At 46.4% G+C, this 19,431-nt stretch overlaps 1 protein-coding gene across 1 annotated transcript in view; it reads left to right on the forward strand.

Annotated features, from left to right (window-relative positions):
* The window catches only part of SYN3 (synapsin III), a 548,862-nt gene that overhangs the window by 49,965 nt on the left and 479,466 nt on the right, over nucleotides 1-19,431 (forward strand). The window contains exon 2 of the mRNA XM_023189045.3: nucleotides 3,526-3,998. Within this exon, the coding sequence (XP_023044813.1) occupies nucleotides 3,688-3,998 (311 nt within the window). The 5' untranslated portion in view covers nucleotides 3,526-3,687. The remainder of the gene's footprint in view (nucleotides 1-3,525; nucleotides 3,999-19,431) is intronic.

A 19,431-nucleotide genomic window follows, 5' to 3' on the forward strand; every position in this document is an offset into this window, starting at 1 on the left:
GTAGAGATGGGTTTCTCGATGTTGGTCAGTCTGGTCTCAAACTCCCGACCTCAGGTGATCCATCCACTTCAGCCTCCCAAAGTGCTGCAATTACAGGCGTGAGCCCCCACACCCGGCCTGGCAGAGATTTTTAAGAACAGATACAGGAACACCATAAATGAAAAATTTGATAAATTAGGTTTCATAAAAATAAAAGTTTCTGAGCGGGCACAGTGACCTCATGCCTGTAATCCCAGCACTTTGGGAGGCCGAGGTGGGCGGATCAACTGAGGTTGGGAGTTCACAACCAGCCCGACCAACATGGAGAAACCCCATCTCTACTAAAAATACAAAAGCAGCCAGGTCTGGTGGTGCATGCCTGTAATGCCAGCTACTCAGGAGGCTGAGGCAGGAGAATCGCTTGAACCCGGGAGGCAGAGTTTGTGGTGAGCTGAGATCGTGCTGTTGCACTCCAGCCTGGGCAACGAGCAAAACTGCGTCTCAAACAAAAAAATAAAAATAAAAATAAAATTAATAAAAATAAAAGTTTCTGTTTATCAAAACATCTGCAGATATGTATAATATACTTTATATATGTATATATATTTATATTATATACATATATGTATGTGTGTGTTTAGATACATATATATGAAAGAATATGTAAAGTATTCCCAATACCAAAATATAGAAGTATGATCTCACCTATGGTATAATTTTTTTTCTTATTGGGATGCTTTTATCTCAAACAATTCACTTTTTTAAGAGTTGTTTTATTCTGCCATACTTCTGCTCATGAAGGAAATGAAGTAGCAAGCCATAGAATGGTAAAAAATGTTTAAAATGTACGTGTCTGACAAAGGACTTGTATCTAGAATATATAAAGAACTCCTACAAATCAAAAATAAAAAGATAAACAACCTGCCTTTTAGAAATGGGCCAAAGATTTGAATAGATACTCCACAAAAGAAGGTATGTCAGTGGCCAGTAAACCCGTGAAACTTGTTCACTCTCATTAAATATCAGACAAAATAAATTTAAAACACAATAAGGTACTGTGCTACACCCACTAGAATGGGTAAGATGAAAAAGACAACAACCAAATGTGAGAAAGGATGTGGAAGAATGGGAATTCTCAAATGGAGTGTGCAAAATCAAACAACCACTATGGGAAACTTTTTGACAGTTTCTTATTAAGTTAGACATACACTTACCCCATGACTCAACAAATTAACTCCTGGGTATTTTCTCGAAGAAAAGATCTACTCCTCGATCTGTCTATCCATCCATGCATTCATCATCTATCTATCTCCACAAAAAGACTTAAATAAAAATTTCTTACAACAATTTATTCATAATTCCTGAAAACTGGAAACATTTCAAATTTTATTTTTGCTTTTTCTTTCTTTTTCTTCTCTCTCTCTCTCTTTTTTTTTTTTTTTTGAGATAAAGTCTCAGTCTGTCACCCAGGCTGGAGTGCAGTGGCGTAATTTTGGCTCACTGCAACCTCCACCTCCTGGGTACAAGCGATTCTCATGCCTTAGTCTCCCAAGTAGCTGAGCATACAGGCGCACACCACCACACCCACCTTTTTTTTTTTTTCTTTTAATTATTTTTATTTTTAGTAGAGAGGGGGTTTCGCCATGTTGGCCAGGCTGGGCTCAAACTCCTGGCTTCAAGTGATCTGCTGAAGCTTCCCAAAGTTCTGGGATTACAGGTGTGAGCCACCATGCCTGACCTCAAATTTTCATCAACAGGAGAACAGAGTAGCAATTTGTGGTTTATCCACCCATTAGAATGATATTTAGTGATTTTAAAAATAGAATGACTGCTCTACAACATATTGCATCTAAGAACCATTGAGGGAAGCAGTTATTAACAAAAGCATAATATATTTGATTACATTTATATGAAGCTCAAGAACAGGTAAAATTAATAGATGGTGACATGCATCAGAAGAGTTTGCCTATTAGGGGGTGTGGATGGACCACAAGAGGCACAGAAGAACTTTCTGAGGTAATAGAAATATAATAAACATTATACCAGTATATACATTTATCAAAACTCAAAGAAGTATATACCTAAGAACTGTGTATTTCAATCTTAAGTAAATTTTACTACAATAAAAATACTGGCTGGGCACAGTGACTCACGCCTGTGATCGCAGCACTTTGGGAGGCCAAAGCAGGCAGATTACTTGAGGCCGGGAGTTTGAGACCAGCCTGGCCAACATGATGAAACTTCATCTCTACTAAAAATACAATAATTAGCTGGGTGTGGTGGTAGGTGCGTGTAATCCCAGCTACTTGGGAGGCTGAGGCAGGAGAATCTCTCGAATCTGGGAGGTAGAGGTTGCAGTGAACCAAGATCGTGCTGCTGCACTCCAGCATGGGTGACAAAGTGAGACCTGGTTTCAAAAAAAAAAAAAAAAAAAAGTATATAATAATCTTAGCAAAAAATATAAAGTCTAACGGTTTAAATACTCATTGTTATCAGTGGGATGTTTTGATGTAAAATGAACAGTGTGGGTTGTTTTTCACTTATGTTACTCTGTTTAGAAAAGCAATGGATATGTATATTATCTGCTTGTGCTGACATAACAAAATACCATAGGCTGGGTGGGTTAAGCAACAGATACTTATTTCTCACAGTTCTGGAGGCTGGGAAGTCCAAGGTCAGGGTGTCAGCTCTGCCTGGTTCTGGTGAGGGCCCTCTCCTGGTTTGCAGATGGCTGCCTTTTACCTTTGCTTTCACATAGTGCAGGGAAAGCAAGGTCTCTGGCATCCTTTGTTATAAGGGCTGCACTTCCATTGCGTGGGGGCACACCCTAATGACCCCACTAACCATAATTACCTCCCAAAGGGCTCAATTCCAAAGCATCATATTCAGCATTATCTTCAACATATAAGTTTTGTGAGGTGGGGGGCAGGCCAGTCTGTAGTAATAAGCATTCTAAAAAATTTGAAAAATATAAGTAAGTGGAAAGAAAAAGAAAAAAAGGCATGTACTTGCATTACCAAAATATAATCACTGTTAACACTTTGATTTTTTTTATTTCCCAAGTTTTGTTCTTTCAACTTGTACATCTTTGTAGTCATTTGGTTCCTATAATTTTGAATCATTATCTTTTAAACTTATCATTAGAACACAAAATTGTTTCTGTTGCCAAAATCCCTTCTTCAAGACACCTTTAAAAATAGCCACAAATGGTTCATTGAGTAACTGTGCTATAGTTGACTTATTCGTTAAACCGTGGTTGAATGTTGAGATACTTCCCAGTATTTTGCTAGTGTAAATAACCTGTGATTAACATATTTGTGCATGAAGCTTTTTCTGTAACTTAGAATCTTTCTTTGCAATGTAATTCCAGAAAATGGAAATTGTAGGCTAAAAAGCTATCCTCTTAACATGTGTAGCCAAATTCCTTTCCAGAAGGATGTCCTAATTTACATTGCCACCTGCAGTGGGGCAGGAAAGTGCTGTATCTGTTTACTTTTAAGGGGGTGGAGGTCGTTTCCACTTATGTATTTGTTGGCTTATTTCCAGCAGGTAAACAAAGGCAGCTAAAGCTGACTGCTGGTTGTGCAAAATCCCCCTGGCTCTTCTGGCTGAAGTCCTACCACTCCCTGTACCTGGCAGCAGCCTGTCTTCTGGGCCTCACCTACACACGTCCAGGTAGGAGCCAGTCATCTCCATCCATCCACAGCCATGAATTTCCTCCGGCGACGTCTCTCTGACAGCAGCTTCGTGGCCAATCTGCCTAATGGCTATATGACGGACCTGCAACGCCCAGATAGCTCCACCAGCTCACCTGCTTCCCCGGCCATGGAGAGGAGGCACCCCCAGCCCCTGGCTGCCTCCTTCTCCTCTCCAGGATCCAGCCTTTTTAGCTCCCTCTCCAGTGCCATGAAGCAGGCCCCTCAGGCCACCTCAGGACTGATGGAGCCTCCAGGTCCCTCCACGCCCATTGTTCAAAGACCCAGGATCCTGTTGGTGATCGATGATGCCCATACAGACTGGTAAGCAGGAATTTGCAAGTTCTACTGCCTTCTGGGGCAAGAGAGGAGTGAGGATTATCTCATCTCTTGGGGAAATAGAAGGGGAGAGCTATGAGAGGCTCAGGTGCTATCAGAGCCTGGCTGGAGAGAAGGAAACTAACATGAAACTAACATGTACCAAGTGGCTGCTGCATGCTAGGCCCACAGCACCTACTCAGTGCCACTTTCTCTTCTAACGGCTTTATATTTACAGGTCCACAGTCCCTCGCCTGCAAATCCCAAATCTAACACACTCTGGAAACTAGAAAATATTTTGCAATTCTTTTGGTAGCAAAGCCTAATCTGCAGGAATGCGAGGCTGTAATTATACTAAGTGTGTTTGTTCATATGATTTGCTGCAAGCATCTGAATGTGTTTGATATGGAGTATAGTTCAGAGCCTGCTGGAAGTGTTATATAAAATATGGTATATTCACCATATTACCTTCCTAAAAATGGAAAACTTTTAAAATCTGAAATACATCTGGTGGTACTTGCCAGATTAACCTGTCAGCCTCAGCCACCCTCCTTCCATAAAATGAGCTTATTATGAGGATAAAAGAAAGCAATACAAGTCCACAGTCCTCATCCCAAACCCTTGGGATCAGAGTGCCTGAGTGTGCATCTCAGCTCTTCCAGATACTGGCAGTCTGGCTCCAGAGCCTGTCTTCTGAACACCAAAGGTGGGCAGAAATGACCACTGCCAGCCTCTTCTCAGGCAGTGACCCCTATCTGGTAAGTTCCCCAGTGGCAGAGACCTGACACCTGTGTCAAGATCACTGTAGCAGTCATTCACCAGGTAGTTTACTGAGCACTGATTCGGTGCCAGGCATAGCTGAGATGCACGGGTATAGTAGGGAACAGGCTCCTGCTTATGTGGAGCTGCATTTGGAGAATAAGTCTCTATCCCAGTTGTTAGGTACTCAGAGGTGATAAATGTTATCAGTCTAGCTGGAGACATTGAAATTGCAGTTCAGGCTGGGTGCGGTGGCTCATGCCTGTAATCCCAGCATTTTGGGAGGCTGAGGCAGGTGGATCATGAGGTCAGGAGATCAAGACCATCTTGGCTAACATGGTGAAACCCCGTCTCTACTAAAAATACAAAAAATTAGCCAGGCGTGGTGGCGGGCACTTGTAGTCCCAGCTACTGGGGAGGCTGAGGCAGGAGAATGGTGTGAACCTGGGAGGCAGAGCTTGCAGTGAGCCGGGATTGCACCACTGCACTCCAGCCCAGGAGACAGCGAGACTCTGTCTCAAAAAAAAAGAAATTGCAGATCAGGGGGTGAGCCCAAACATGGAGATGGAAGCATTGCATCCAGAGCAGAGGAATACATGGATGAGAACCAGAAATGTCTGACAGTGGACGCATGCATGGCCTTTGGGGATGGAGAACAGGGTTGCATGTGCATGTCTCCAAAGGTGACCACGTAGTAGGTGTATTAGTCTGTTCTCATACTGCCTGAAGAACTGCCTGAGACTGGGTAATTAATAAAGGAAAGAGGTTTAATTGACTCACAGTTCCACATGGCTGGGGAGGCCTCACGAAACTTACAATCATAGTGGAAGGCACCTCTTCACAGGGTGGCAGGAGAGAGAATGAATGAGTGCCAAGCGAAGAGGGAAGCCCCTTTTAAAATGATCAGCTCTTGTGAGAACTCACTCACTGCCATGAGAACATCAACATGGGGGTAACCTCCCTCGGGATTCAAATTACCTCCCTCTGGATCCCTCCTATCACACATGGGGATTATGGGAACTACAATTCAAGATGAAATTTGGGTGGGTACGCAGCCAAACCATATCATTCCACCCCTGGCCCCTCCCAAATCTCACATTTCAAAACACAATCATGCCTTCCTAACAGTTCCCCGAAGTCTTATTCCAGCATTAACCCAAAAGTCCAAGTCCAAAGTCTCACCTGAGACAAGGCAAACCCCTTCCTTGTAGAAGCCTGTAAAATCAAAAGCAAGTTAGTTACTTCCTAGATCCAATGGAGGTATTGGCATTGGGTAAATACATGCATTCCAAATGGGAGAAATTGGCCAAATCAAAGGGGCTACAGGCCCCATGCAAATCTGAAATCTAGTGAGGCAGTAATTAAATCTTAAAGCTCTGAAATAATCTCCTTTAACTCCATGTCTCACATCCAGGTAACTGATCCAATGAGGCAATAATTAAATCCTAAAGCTTTGAAATAATCTCCTTTGACTCCATGTCTCACATCCACGTAATGCTGACACAAGAGGTGGGCTCCCTCTACCTTGGATAGTTCCATCCCTATAGCTTTGCAGGGTACAGCTCCCACTCCCAGCTGCTTTCACAGGCTGGCATTGCGTGTCTTTTCCAGGCTCACAGTGTGAGCTGTCAGTGGATCTACGATTCTTGGGTCTAGAGTACAGTGGCCCTCTTCTCACAGCTCCACTAGGCAGTGCCCCAGTAGGGACTCTGTGTGGGGGCTCCAACCCCACATTTCCCTTCCCCACTGCCCTAGCAGAAGTTCTCCATGAGAGCTCCACCCCTGCAGCAAACTTCTGCCTGGACACTCAAGTGTTTCCATACATCCTCTGAAATCTAGGCAGAGGTTCCCAAACCTGACTACTTGACTTCTATGCATCTGCAGGGCCAGCACCACGTGGAAGCTGCCAAGGCTTGGGGCTTGCACCCTCTGAAGCAACAGCCTCAGCTGTACATTGATCTCTTTTAACTAAGCTGAAGTGGCTGGGACATAGGCACCAAATCTTGAGACTGCACACAGGAGGGGGGGCCCTGGACCTAGCTCATGAAACCATTCTTCCCTCCTTCGCCTCCTGGCATGTGATTGGAGGGGCTGCCTGCAAGGTCTCTGACATGCCCTAGAGATATTTTCTCCATTGTCTTGGTGATAAACATTCGGCTCCTTGTTACTTCTGCAAATTTCTGCAGTGGGCTTGAATTTCTCCCCAGCAAATGGATTTTTTCTTTTCTGTCACATTGTCAGGCTGCAAGTTTTTCAAACTTTTATGCTCTGCTTCCTCTTGAATGTTTTGCTGCTTAGAAATTTCTTCTGCCAGATACCCTAAATCATCTCTTTCAAGTTCAAAGTTCCACAGATCTCTAGGGCAGGGGCAAAATGCTGCCAGTCTCTTTGCATAGCAAGAGCTACCTTTACTCCAGTTCCCAACAAGTTTTTCATCTCCATCTGAGACCACCTCAACCTGGACTTCATTATCCATATCACTATCAGAATTTTGGTCAAAACCATTCAACAAGTCTCTAGGAAAGTTTCAAAGTTTCCCATGTCTTCCTGTCTTCTGAGCCCTCCAAGCCTCTAGAAAGTTCCAAACTTTCCCATATTTTCCTGTCTTCTTCTGAGCCCTCCAAACTGTTCCAGCCTCTACCTGTCATCCAGTTCCAAAGTCAGTTACACATTTTTCGGTATCTTTACAGAAGCATCCCACTCTTTGGGGTACCAATTTGCTTTATTAGTCCATTCTCACACTGCTATAAATAACTACGTGAGAGTGGGTAATTTATAAAGGAAAACAGATTTAATTGACTCACAGTTCCACATGGCTGGGGAGGCCTCAGGAAACTTACAATCATGGCAAAAGCCACCTCTTCACAGGGTGGCAGGAGAGAGAATGAATGAGTGCAAAGTGAAGGGGGAAGCCCCTTATAAAACCATCAGCTCTTGTCAGAACTCACTGCCACGAGAGCAGCAGCATGGGGGTAACTGCCCCCATGATTCAGTTACCTTTCACTGAGTCCCTCCCACAACACATGGAGATTATGGGAACTACAGTTTAAGATGAGATTTGGGTGGGTACCCAGTCAAACTGTATCAGTAGGTACCAAGTAACATGTATTAACTGAATAAATGAATGTATCCCATTCATTAAATGTGCCAGATGCTCTGTTAGTCCAATGTGTATGTATATACGCACATTCACTCCTTGAGACATTAACAGGTTGGGAATGATTAAACCTATGCCTTGCTATTTATAGTTTTGTGTTTTTGTTCTTTTTTTTGAGATGGAGTCTCACTCTGTTGTCCAGGCGGGAGTGCAGTTTCACGATCTCAGCTTACTGCAGCCTCCACCTCCCGGGTTCAAGTGATTCTCCTGCCTCAGCCTCCCGACTAGCTGGGACTACAGGCAGACACCACCACGCCCGGGTAATTTTTTTGTATTTTTAGTAGAGACGAGGTTTCACCATGTTAGCCAGGAGGGTCTTGATCTCCTGACCTCGTGATCCACCCACCTCGGCCTCCCAAAGTGCTGGGATTACATGCGTGAGCCACCACACCTAGTGCTATTTATAGGTTTTAATGCATACTCTAAAAGTCAACATTAAAGTATGTTCAGCAGATTCAGACGTCAGTCTCCACTTTCCTGCTCAGAAATTGCTTCTTCTTAACCGGAGTGGTCATGTGAATCATCCAATCCAGTGTGAATCATCTTAGGTGTTGCTGCTTGCTTAAGGGCATTTATCATGAAACTTTGTCTGTCTCTGCTTATGTGTTTATGTAAAGCATCACTATTAGGCTCTGAGCTTAGGGGTTGATATCTGCCGGGGTGTTGCTTTTAGGCCCTCTGCCCTGAACAATGCCTATCTGCTTGGTAGTCAGAATGCCTGCATGGCCCTTGAAATTTTCTATCTCTCTTGAACCCAACATTTGACCTTGATTTTGAGTGTTCTCTGCTGGCTGTGTTATCCCTGGCTCAGCTGTTTGTCAGGGAAGTTACGTCTTTGCGTGGAGGTTGAGCTTAATAAATGGCAGTACGGTGTAGTGGTTAAGAATACAGACATCAGAGCTAGGCTATCTGAGTCCAAATTCCATCTCTACTCTTAAGTAACTATGTGACCTTTGTAAGTTACTGCACCTAAATGGGAATAATGATAGTACCTATGTCATAGAGTTAATATATGTAAGTGGAGTTAAGATCTGAGTTAGTACAACAGTGCATAGGATGTGCCTGGTAGACAGTAAGTACTGCATAAGTGTGTATTATTATTGCAGACTATTGTGATCCTTCCTGTGCAACATTAATCATCTTAACAGTAGCCCCTTGTAGGCATGCCTGTTTAATTTCTTCATGCCAAATATGCTGGGCAGTCAGGATTAGGATTTATCCCATTGTGCTATTTATTTAACCCATTGGTCTGTTGGTTACTCCTCCCATGGGTCCTAGGTGATAAAGGTGGGTCTTATTAATCTCTGTCCCTCCAGTGTCCATGTGGTGTATAGTAGGGTAGGGAAATAGTGAATGAGGTTGAAATGCAATGAATGGCTTCAGCCGTAACATTTAAATTTTGATTTTGCTGTTCAGTCTCTCTAATCCATAGGAAGGACCAGTGTGTGACTTTTAGGCTGTGTGCACAGGTGGGGACACAGCTTTGGTCAGAGGAATTTTTCCCAATATATTTCAATTATACGTCCTATGCCCACACTTTAATTAGGACTTGACAATCTTAGGTTTATGGTGTTCTTGGCCCTCAGTGGGTGAAAAAGGGGAGAAGAAACTAAGATTCATTAACTCACCTGGCAGTTGGCCCTGCAATTATTAGACGTTTGTGACAGAGACTTCCTACCGCCAACATATCAGCTTCTGCTACAGAACTCCATCCTAGATTCTTCATGAACTTCTTAACCTCTCTGAATCTCAATACCTTCCTAGCTTTCTCCAAATTGATGCTGGCTGCCTTAGAGTCTCAGTCCTGCCCTGAAGAATCCCAGAAAAATGCCTGTCCCCTGCCACCAGGAGCGGCCAGTAGGTGGCGGGGCAGCCCCGCAGTGCCTGGGTGGTTCTGCAGAGCCTCCATGCCTCTGGGTCAGCCCCCTCTCCAGCCCCTCGTGCACTGTGTGGGAGGAAGTGGTTAAAGGGATGAAGCCAGCTCACAGGCCCCCTTCTTTCCCCTTTCAGATGATAATGAGTGGGAGAGGAGCTGCAGTCTGGACAGACAGTGAGCCCATCCCCACCCCAACAGGAACGATGATACTGCCCCTTTTTCTACCCTTGTCATCCCTTCTCAGGAAGACAGACATTTCTCTGTCTTCCCATTCCTGGTCCAGGGCCTTCCAGTAGAATCCGGTTTCGTTGTGGACAGGTGGGGGAGTTGCAGGATACCACTGTCCCCCACCTGATGTGTCCAGCTTGTGGACTCTGAGCCAGCCTTGGTCCACTGAGGACGATCCAAAACCTGGCCAGTGACCTGGAGAAAGACCTTTCATCTTCAGGAGAAATAGAGGGTCACAAAGCCATCTTTGTTGGGAGAACTCATGGCCAGGCATTTAAAGATACTCTCTCCTGTTGGGGGTGTCTGAGGAGACGAGCCTGGCTAGGCTAGCCTGGCTCCGGGTAGGTCTGAACTAAAGGTGATACTCTGGGATGGTGGGGGACCATCAGCAGTTTGTTTGTTTGTTTGTTTTTAAATGAGATGGGGTTTCACTGTGTTGCCTAGGCTAGTCTTGAACTCCTGGGCTGAAGCGATCCTCCCACCTTGGCCTCCCAAAGTGCTGGGATTACAGGTGTGAGCCACCGTGCCTGGCCTGATCTGTCAGTTTTGAGAACCACAAGGGAAAGGAGAATTATAATTAATTGATATCAAACTCAGTTCTCTTCAGCCCTGCTGCCACTCCACTGCTTCTCTTGCCTAGAATTTTCCAGCAGCTTCACTGGTCTGAAGGCTCCCATCTTGAGTTCACCTCCTGGTTACCTTCCATGTGACCACCCAAGGGTCATCTTTCTGAAACACAAATCTGACCAGTTTCACTTTGCTTCTGCCTGCCCCCTCCCCATGCATCTCCTTTTGTTAATATGATCCTATGGAATCATTGCCCTCAAAGTCAAAGTCATAAGCATGCCTGCCCTGCCCTCCCTCTAGTTCTGCCTCCAGCTCTGCTTCCTGTGCTATTACCGTTTGTTTTTGTTTTGTTTTGTGTTTGTTTTTTACAGACAGAGTCTCACTCTGTTGCCTAGGCTGGAGTGCAGTGGTGCAATCTCGGCTCACTACAACCTCTGCCTCCGGGGTTCAAGCTATTCTCATGCCCCAGCCTCCTGGGTATGTGGGATTATAGGCACGGGCCACCACACCCAGCTAATTTTTATATTTTTAATAGAGACGGGGTTTCACCATGTTGGCCAGGTTGATTTCAAACTCCTAACCTCAAGTGATCTGCCTGCCTCGGCCTCCCAGAGTGCTGGGATTATAGATGTGAGCCACGGTGCCTGGCCCTGTGCTGTTTATTCTGCAGGAAGAGTAAACAGCTTGTAGTTCTCAAACACACCTTTTCGCCTTAGTACATTCTGTTCCCTGTTACCTGGAATACCCTTCCCTATCTTGTATACCTGGCTAATTTCCATTCATGTTTGAAATCCTGCTCAGGTGTCCCCTCTTCTGAGAAGTCTTCCCTGACACCCCCCACCCTGAAGTGTTAATATCGACCTCCCTCGAGTAACTTAAAACATACTTCATTGTGCCGTAGGCGCACATACTACACTGTATCTGTATTATTATTATTATTGTTGTTTTTTTTTTTTATTTTTTGAGATGAAGTCTCGCTCTGTTGCCCAGGTTGGAGTGCAGTGGCGTGATCTCTGCCCACTGCAAGCTCTGACTCCCGGGTTCATGCCATCCTCCTGCCTCAGCCTCTGGAGTAGCTGGGACTACATACACCCACCACCACACCCAGCTAATTTTTTGTGTTTTTAGTAGAGATGGGATTTCACTGTGTTAATCAGGATGGTCTTGATCTCCTGACCTTGTGATCCACCTGCCTCGGCCTCCCAAAGTGCTGGGATTACAGGCGTGAGCCGCTGTGCCCAGCCTGTATCTGTATTATAATCGTCTCTTCTGCAAGAACAAGGCCTGTCTCTTACTCTTCTTAATATTCCTGGAGCTCAACACACAGTAACTGTTTAGTTATCATATGTCATTGCCCTACCCTAGTCCAAGCAGGATAACTTGTACTGTACATAATGGAGTCTGAAACTCACCTCACCTTAGGGTTCAGTAACACAGAACACACGGTGGAAGAATTTCTATTTTTATTCACCCCTGTATAAAATCTTGACTCTTTACTTACCAGGATGTCAGAGTCACTGTAAGGCTGCTATTTGAAATTGTTTTTAAAAAGGGGGATGGAGGGACTTTTTTTTTTTTTAAACTATTCTTATAGAACGTACCAGAACCCCAGGTTTGATTTTCAAAATGAAAACCTTTAACATGACCCAAAAAATAAAAAAGACAGGTGGAGCTGGTGTACCTCCCTGCCCTCAGTTTATCCTACGAGGTCTCTGGAGCCTGGATAGAATGGGGAAGAGGGGTGTTGGGGGAGTGGTGGATAGAAGCTGTTCCTCCCCAGCTCACTGCAGTCCTGCCTGGGTGGCCTCTGGAGCCCGGGCTCTCCCATCCTCTTACTCTGCTGGTAGCCTTTTTCTCAGAATATCTGCTATTCCATTTCCACAATGATCTATTGTTATCTTCGCTTTTATTGCCCACCCTTCCCAATGGTTTCTTTTTTCTTTTATTTGTTGGGTAAGAAATAAAAAGGGTGTCCTTGGTTTGAAACCCTCTGAAACCCTCCCCAGCTACCATCCATCTGGTGGAGGAATATCAGACTATACCTTCCTACTAAACAAGGATTAATGATACACATTGGTAAGCACCTTGTGCATTTCTAGATATTCCAAGAGTTATTACGCTGTATGGTCATCACCTGTGTGCCCTTCACCACTACCTGCCCACCCACTTGTACATGGTGTCTGTATTTGCCCATGCCTAGAACAGGGCAGATAATAGGTATGTAGGAAATGCCTGTTGACTGAATGAGGAATTTGGGAGGTGATGTGTTATTGGCAATGACAAGGTTGGGGGTGTGACAATGAAACTGAGGAATGACATTGGTGGCATTCTTAAAATTCTCTTTTTCCCTCTCACCTTGACTCAGTGTAGCCGAAAATCACGTTGGCTGTTGCGGGAGCGTTTACACTGTGGAAATTGGCAAATGCTAGAAAGCAGGGCTTTTTGTTCCCTCATCCAGAGAATTGGTTGTTAAGCATTTGCCAATGAGCAGGAGTTGACTGTCGGCTCATTTAAAGGTGAGGGGGGCAGAGCGTAGAGAAACCATGCACCTGCTCAAGGAGACAGAAGGGGGGCTGAGCTGGAACTTGAACTGGGCTAACTTCGTGAAAGGAATTTCTGATGGTGCCGCTCTCCTGCTGACCACTGCTACTGCTTCAGTGTGTGGCACGAGATAGATGCTGAAGAGTGTTGGTCAAATGACTGAACAAGCACATGAATGACAGAGCTCTTTGAGGATGGGGTCATGTATGCATCATCATCTTTTGGCAAGCATCTGTGCATTTCCCCTGACCAGGGGTTCAATGGCTTTCACAGATTCTCTAATTTAGCCCTCCCAATAACTGTATGGGGCCCTAATACTATTCTCATTGTATACGTAAGGAAGACTGAGGCTCTGAGTCCAAAATCAAAGCAAATGCTAGTAACATCTGGGATCTGGCTCAGGCCCATCCAAAGGACCAGCCTGGGCACCACAGTTGTTATGCCACTCCCTGATCTCTCCCACCTGAAGCTCAGCCCCTCCTGTACTGCTCCTGAGGACATTGGCCTTGGGGAGCAGGACCCTGGGGCCTCACACCCCAGCACACACCCAACATCTGAGAGCAGTGTTAGGCAATGGGTGGCAGCACTCCATGTTACAGTGCAAAGCCAAGCACAGGATTCCGGTGACCTCACCCTCAGAGGAAGGCGCCCCACCTCTAGCCAGGCGGCCCCGCCCTGCCGGAGCCCTCCGGGAGGCCAGAGCATTAAGGGTGTCCAGGGAAAAGGGAATTCCTTTAGCCATACACATACTTACGAGTTCAGGTTTGCAAATTGGACCTTCTACAGAAATTGTCCTTGGATGTGCATAGAAGATTTTCCTCTTTTTAAAGCACCAAGGGATCTCAGGCATGATCTTTTCTGTTCTTTCCCCTTTGTTTAGATAGTAAAGATGTGATTTCCTAACACACATCAGACATATTCCTGAGAGTTAAATGGGAAAGAAGATAATACTCAAGAGAACTCTAGGCAGGTGGTAGCGTGGGCTTGAAGTCCCAGCTCTGCCACTCACTATCTCTGTGATCTTGGCCAAGATACTGTACCTTTCGGCACCTCAGTTTCTTTGTCTGTAAAGTGGGATCACAATGCCATCATCTTCCCTATACCACTAACTTCACAGGGATGTTATGAGTGTCCAGTGAGAATGCCGAGTTCCTCTCCTCCACTGCCGTTTTTCAATGTAGGTGTGAGTGACTTTGTTTGGTCCTACCCATATTGGACCAACTCCGACTCAAGGTTAGAGTTTATGCCTTTCCTATGCAACCACTGACTCTCAGAGCCTAGCACAGTACCTGGCTAGGATAGATGGATGGGAGGCTGGGATAGATGGATGATTTAAGGAATGAATGGATACTCTTGCCAAAGGCTGTTACTGTTATTAAGGGAAAGTTCAGGATTGAAGATGCCCTGGAAGAGAGCCTTAGAAAATATTCACTTGCCCTGGAGTTCAAGAAGAGTACCTGATACTTGCATGTTATTTACAAGGCTTCCCCTCCTCCTTCTGGTGCAGCTGGTAACTCAGAGGCCAGCATTTCCTTTAGGGAAAAAAAAAAAAAGGCCAGGCACGGTGGCTCATGCCTGTAATCTCAGCACTTTGGGAGGCTAAGGCAGACAGATCACAAGGTCAGGAGATCGAGACTATCCTGGCCAACATGATGAAACCCTGTCTCTACTAAAAAACAAAAATTAACTGAGCGTGGTGGTGCATGCCTGCAATCCCAGCTACTCAGGAGGCTGAGGCAGGAGAATCGCTTGAACCAGGGAGTCGGAGGCTGCAGTGAGCCAAGATAGTGCCACTGTACTCCATCCTGGTGGCAGAGGGAGACTCCATCTCAGAAAAAAAAAGTTTCAGGCTGCTTTGACCGAAGGCATGAGGACTGCAGGGCATCTTGGCTTGTCCCTGTAGGGACTGCATTGGGCTTGATCAGCCCTGTGATGATCAGGACATTCTGCATCCACCTGTGCCACCTGGAGGAAGGATAGGGGGGTGAACTCAGCTGGCACCACCAGCAGTGGCTTAGGGGTAGGGTTGTCAAATTTAGCAAATAAAAATACAAGATACTTCCATCCTGGCTAACACTGTGAAACCCCGTCTCTACTAAAAAATACAAAAAAACTAGCCGGGCGAGGTGGCGGGCGCCTGTAGTCCCAGCTACTCCGGAGGCGTAAGCCCGGGAGGCGGAGCTTGCAGTGAGCTGAGATCCGGCCACTGCACTCCAGCCCGGGCGACAGAGCAAGACTCCGTCTCAAAAAAAAAAAAAAAAAAAATACAAGATACCCAGTTAATACTTAGATAGACAATGAATGAGTCTAAGTATATCCCATGCAATATTTGGGATAGACTTATACTACAAAATGATATACTGTTCATTGGAAATTTGGATTGGATGGAAAATTTGGATGTCCTGGATTTTATCTGGCCTCTCTGAGGGCAGCAACAAGAGACACTGCTGGCTCTGCTACCATGGGGTCAGTGAGAGGTTGGCCTTAGAGCTGCTTTGTTTTCTGGCTGGAAGAGCCAAACCAGATCCCCCTATTGACCCCATTCTCAGAGAGTAGCTTTCCTTGCCTGTGACGAGGACTGTCTGTCACCAGCAAGGAGGGAGGGAGCAAAGCTGAAGGGACAGTCCAGAGCCAGACGGTCTGGGTACTGTGGGCTCTGGTCCCTGTTTTCCTTCTCAGTTATGTGACCTTGGGCAAATCCAACCTCCGAACCTCACATTCCTCAGCAGGAAGGCAGGGTCATGGAATATCTTCCTGGAAGGGTAACTGGAAAGATTAGAGATAATGACATGGGTGGAGCTGGTACACGGCTTAGGCTGTCCTAAGAGGCCCTGAAATGGTAACTGTTATTAACAATTAATTGCAATTACTAATTGCTTGTGAATATAATCATTGTGGAAGCCAGGGGGAAGGAAGCCACTTGGCCTGCCTCTCAGCTCAGCTGGATGTGCTGGAGGGCCGTCTTCCAGAAGCCCTAGAGGAGGGTGTCAAGATCCTGGCAGGCTGGTAGTCCCTTCGCTGTGAGGATGAGGTGCCGACTCCAAGTCAGTCCCCTCCTCCTAGAGTTGGTTGAGAGGCTTAGAGTGGAGACACACAACTCTCTGTTGAAGACACTTGGCTCTGAGGAACAAAATCCTTGTGCCTTTCTCCACCGCTTCCCCTACCCCTAAGGCTCTCCTTGAACAAGGGCAGGCCCTGCCTGTTTGCATGGGGAAATGAAGGAGTTTCTGGGATGGCTGGAGGGGCTGGGGGTGGAGATAAGAAGGGCCTAATGAAGGGAGTTTTGTCACTTTCTGCTTGCTTCATTCCATGACTCAAACACACCACCCAGCACCACCTGGAGGGGCTCTGAACTTCATTCCTCTCCCTCTGGGCACCCACGCTGCACCCCCCGCCCCTCCCTACCCCCTCGCCGTCCTGGCCCTGGTGTCTGGGTGAGGGAGGGGTCCTGGGCATTCCTCAGCAGCCTACCCCGTCGCCTGGAGACGGCTCCGTTTTCCCAGGCCCGGCCCCTTTTATCAGGGAGACAATGTGCACACAGTGAGGGCCTTGTGCGGCACCCAAGCCCCGAGCCCTTTGACTTGAGGAATTTTTCAAGTGCTGACCCCTCTCCGTGAGGTCTACACACCGTCCAATCCAGCGGCCTGGTGCCTCTGCTGCTTCCTACCCAGCTCTTTTGGGGAGGAGGGGGGAACATTGAAGAGTTGTTACCCCCGTCCTAGTGGAGTCTTGGGGGAGAGCTTCACCCTCGGAAACAGGAGCTAGAAAATCTGGAGGAAATGTCTTTGAGCAGAAGAGAGTGTGGGGAGAAATCTGATGGGTGCTGTTTCTTCCTAAATTTCTCCCTTCTTGGCTGCCTTTCTAAAGAACTCTGCAGATGCTGTGGGGTCTTGAGGCTGGTACTGAGGGATCACCTTCTTCTCTGGCCTCTGTTTCTCCTATGTTAAACAGTGAGGATGGACCAAGAGCATGGCCCCCAAAAGACTTTCCATCACAATGACATTCAGATTCCCAGGCACCATCTACACCCTCTGTGTTGGATACAGTTCTTTGCACGAAAAAGAAATAGACTTTGGGCCAGGCATGGCGGCTCATGCCTGTAATCCCAACACTTTGGGAGGCCGAGGCGGGTGAATCACAAAGTCAGGAGTTCGAGACCAGCCTAGCCAACATGGCGAAACCCCATCTCTACTAAAAATACACAAATTAGCAGGGCGTGGTGACGGGACCCTGTAGTCTCAGCTACTTGAGAGACTGAGGCGGGAGAATCACTTGAACCCAGGAGGTGGAGGTTGCAGTGAGCCGAGACCGCACCACTGCACTCCAGCCTGGGCAACAGAGCAAGACTCTGTCTCAAAACAAAACAAAACAAAACAAACAAACAAACAAAAGAGATTTATTGAAAATGTATGGGGAAGCTCTCAGAAGCAAAGGAAAACAGGGAGACCTGAGTGTCAGAAAGATGGGGCTGTTGAGTCCCTGAATCCCTGGGCCCCTCCACAGATGTAGGTGGCAGGAACAGTCTTGGGATAAATCAGCTCCTGCTTGCTTTCATCCTTGTTTCTCTCTGTTCAAAAATCAAATTCCTGGAGAAGAACAAGCTCAGCTTGTTCCACTCCTTGCTCTGCGGGCACTTTGGGACAGTCGCACCAGGACTGCACAAAAAGAAGGCTTGCTTCCATCAATGCGAATGCAAATAGAGCTACTGTTACCAGAAGAAGGCAGAATGGATACAGGACAGGCCACACTGAGATGTCCCCCTGCAATGATGGAATCAGAATATCTAGATTGGAGCTCAGGAGATGAACTTTCTTTTTTTTTTTTTTCCCCTAGATGGAGTCTCGCTCTGTCACCCAGGCTGGAGTGCAGTGGAGTGATGTCACCTCACTGCAACCACCGCCTCCCAGGTTCAAACAATTCTCCTGTCTCAGCCTCCCCAGTAGCTGGGACTACAGATGCCCACCACCACACCTGGCTAATTTTTGTATTTTTAGTAGAGGTGGGGTTCCACTGTATTGGTCAGGCTGGTCTTGAACTCCTGACCTCAGGTGATCCAACCGCCTTGGCCTCCCAAAGTGCTGGGATTACAGGCGTGAGCTACCATGCCTGGCTAAGATGAATTTTTTAAATGATGTAAAGCCAAGTTTAGAAACCCCCCAGCTAGAGGACTTGTTTCGTGAGACTCCCACCTGGTAGAACTGGAACCAATGGGGGAAAACAAAGAGGGAGACATATTTCAGCTCAATATACAGAAAATTCATCTAATTGGCCAAGTCATCCGGAGACTGAGTGGGCTGCCTGGTGAGGCAATGAGCTCCCCATCACGTGCAGGTGTTCAGACACAGCTTGGCTACCCATTTGGGAAAAATAATGGGGCTTAGACCATGAAGGGGCCAGGCTGCAAGCCTTTAAAAAGGAAGCTCAGACCTGAAACCTTTTGTTTTCTCTCTGATGTCTTCTCTAGTCACTTCTCATGCCCTTGCCTTGGGCAGACTCTGAGGAGTTTCAACATTTCACTTGTGAGTCGTGTTTTATCCTCCACAACCTGGCTTTCTGGCCCAGGCCCCCCAAGTGACCTTCTTTCCAAAGAGTCCCTCGGATGCACGAGTCTTCTTGAGCAATAGCTACTCCTGGGGTGGAGTTGATTTCTGCCTGAGTTACAGCCTTGCCCTGGGGGAGGCAGGGCTCTGGGCAGATGCCAGCCTCATTACAGAACGTCTAGGAAGCCCTGGGGCCTGTGGAGGCCTGCCTGGGACGTGCATCTTCGACAGGAGAGAAGCCATCTGTGACGGCAGGAGAAGGGATGGTGCTTCATTTCCATTTTCCTGACTTCCTGCCCTGGGTTTGCAGGAGGGACAGGAGTGCGGGTTTCCTGAAGATTTGCGCTGAGCTAATTGCCATCTTCAGAATAGGCTTAGCGAAATTAGGGGTTGCCTGTGCAGCTGCTCAGAGGGGACAAATCAGTCCGTGAGTGAAGGGGCAGGTGGTAGGAAAAAGCACAGGCATAGAGAAATATTTCCCTGCTATAAGAAAAATAGCAGCATAGGCTGTATGACAGATGATATCTGCCACTTGGCTTCGGCTGCAGAGAGATGACAGGGAGCACTTGGAACTGTGTTGGGCATGAGAACTGATGCCGCCTCTGAGACAGCAGCTGCAGGCCATGCAGCCAGTTTTTGCCATATGGGAATAAGGGCCTGGTGTTGTCGAGTTACTGATTTTCAAGAAAAGTCAGAAATCTGAATTTTTATATGAATGTTCTATTATTATTATTATTATTATTATTATTATTATTATTATTATTATTATTA

The sequence above is a fragment of the Piliocolobus tephrosceles genome, chromosome 19, assembly GCF_002776525.5.
Source record: "Piliocolobus tephrosceles isolate RC106 chromosome 19, ASM277652v3, whole genome shotgun sequence".
Lineage (NCBI taxonomy): Eukaryota > Metazoa > Chordata > Mammalia > Primates > Cercopithecidae > Piliocolobus > Piliocolobus tephrosceles.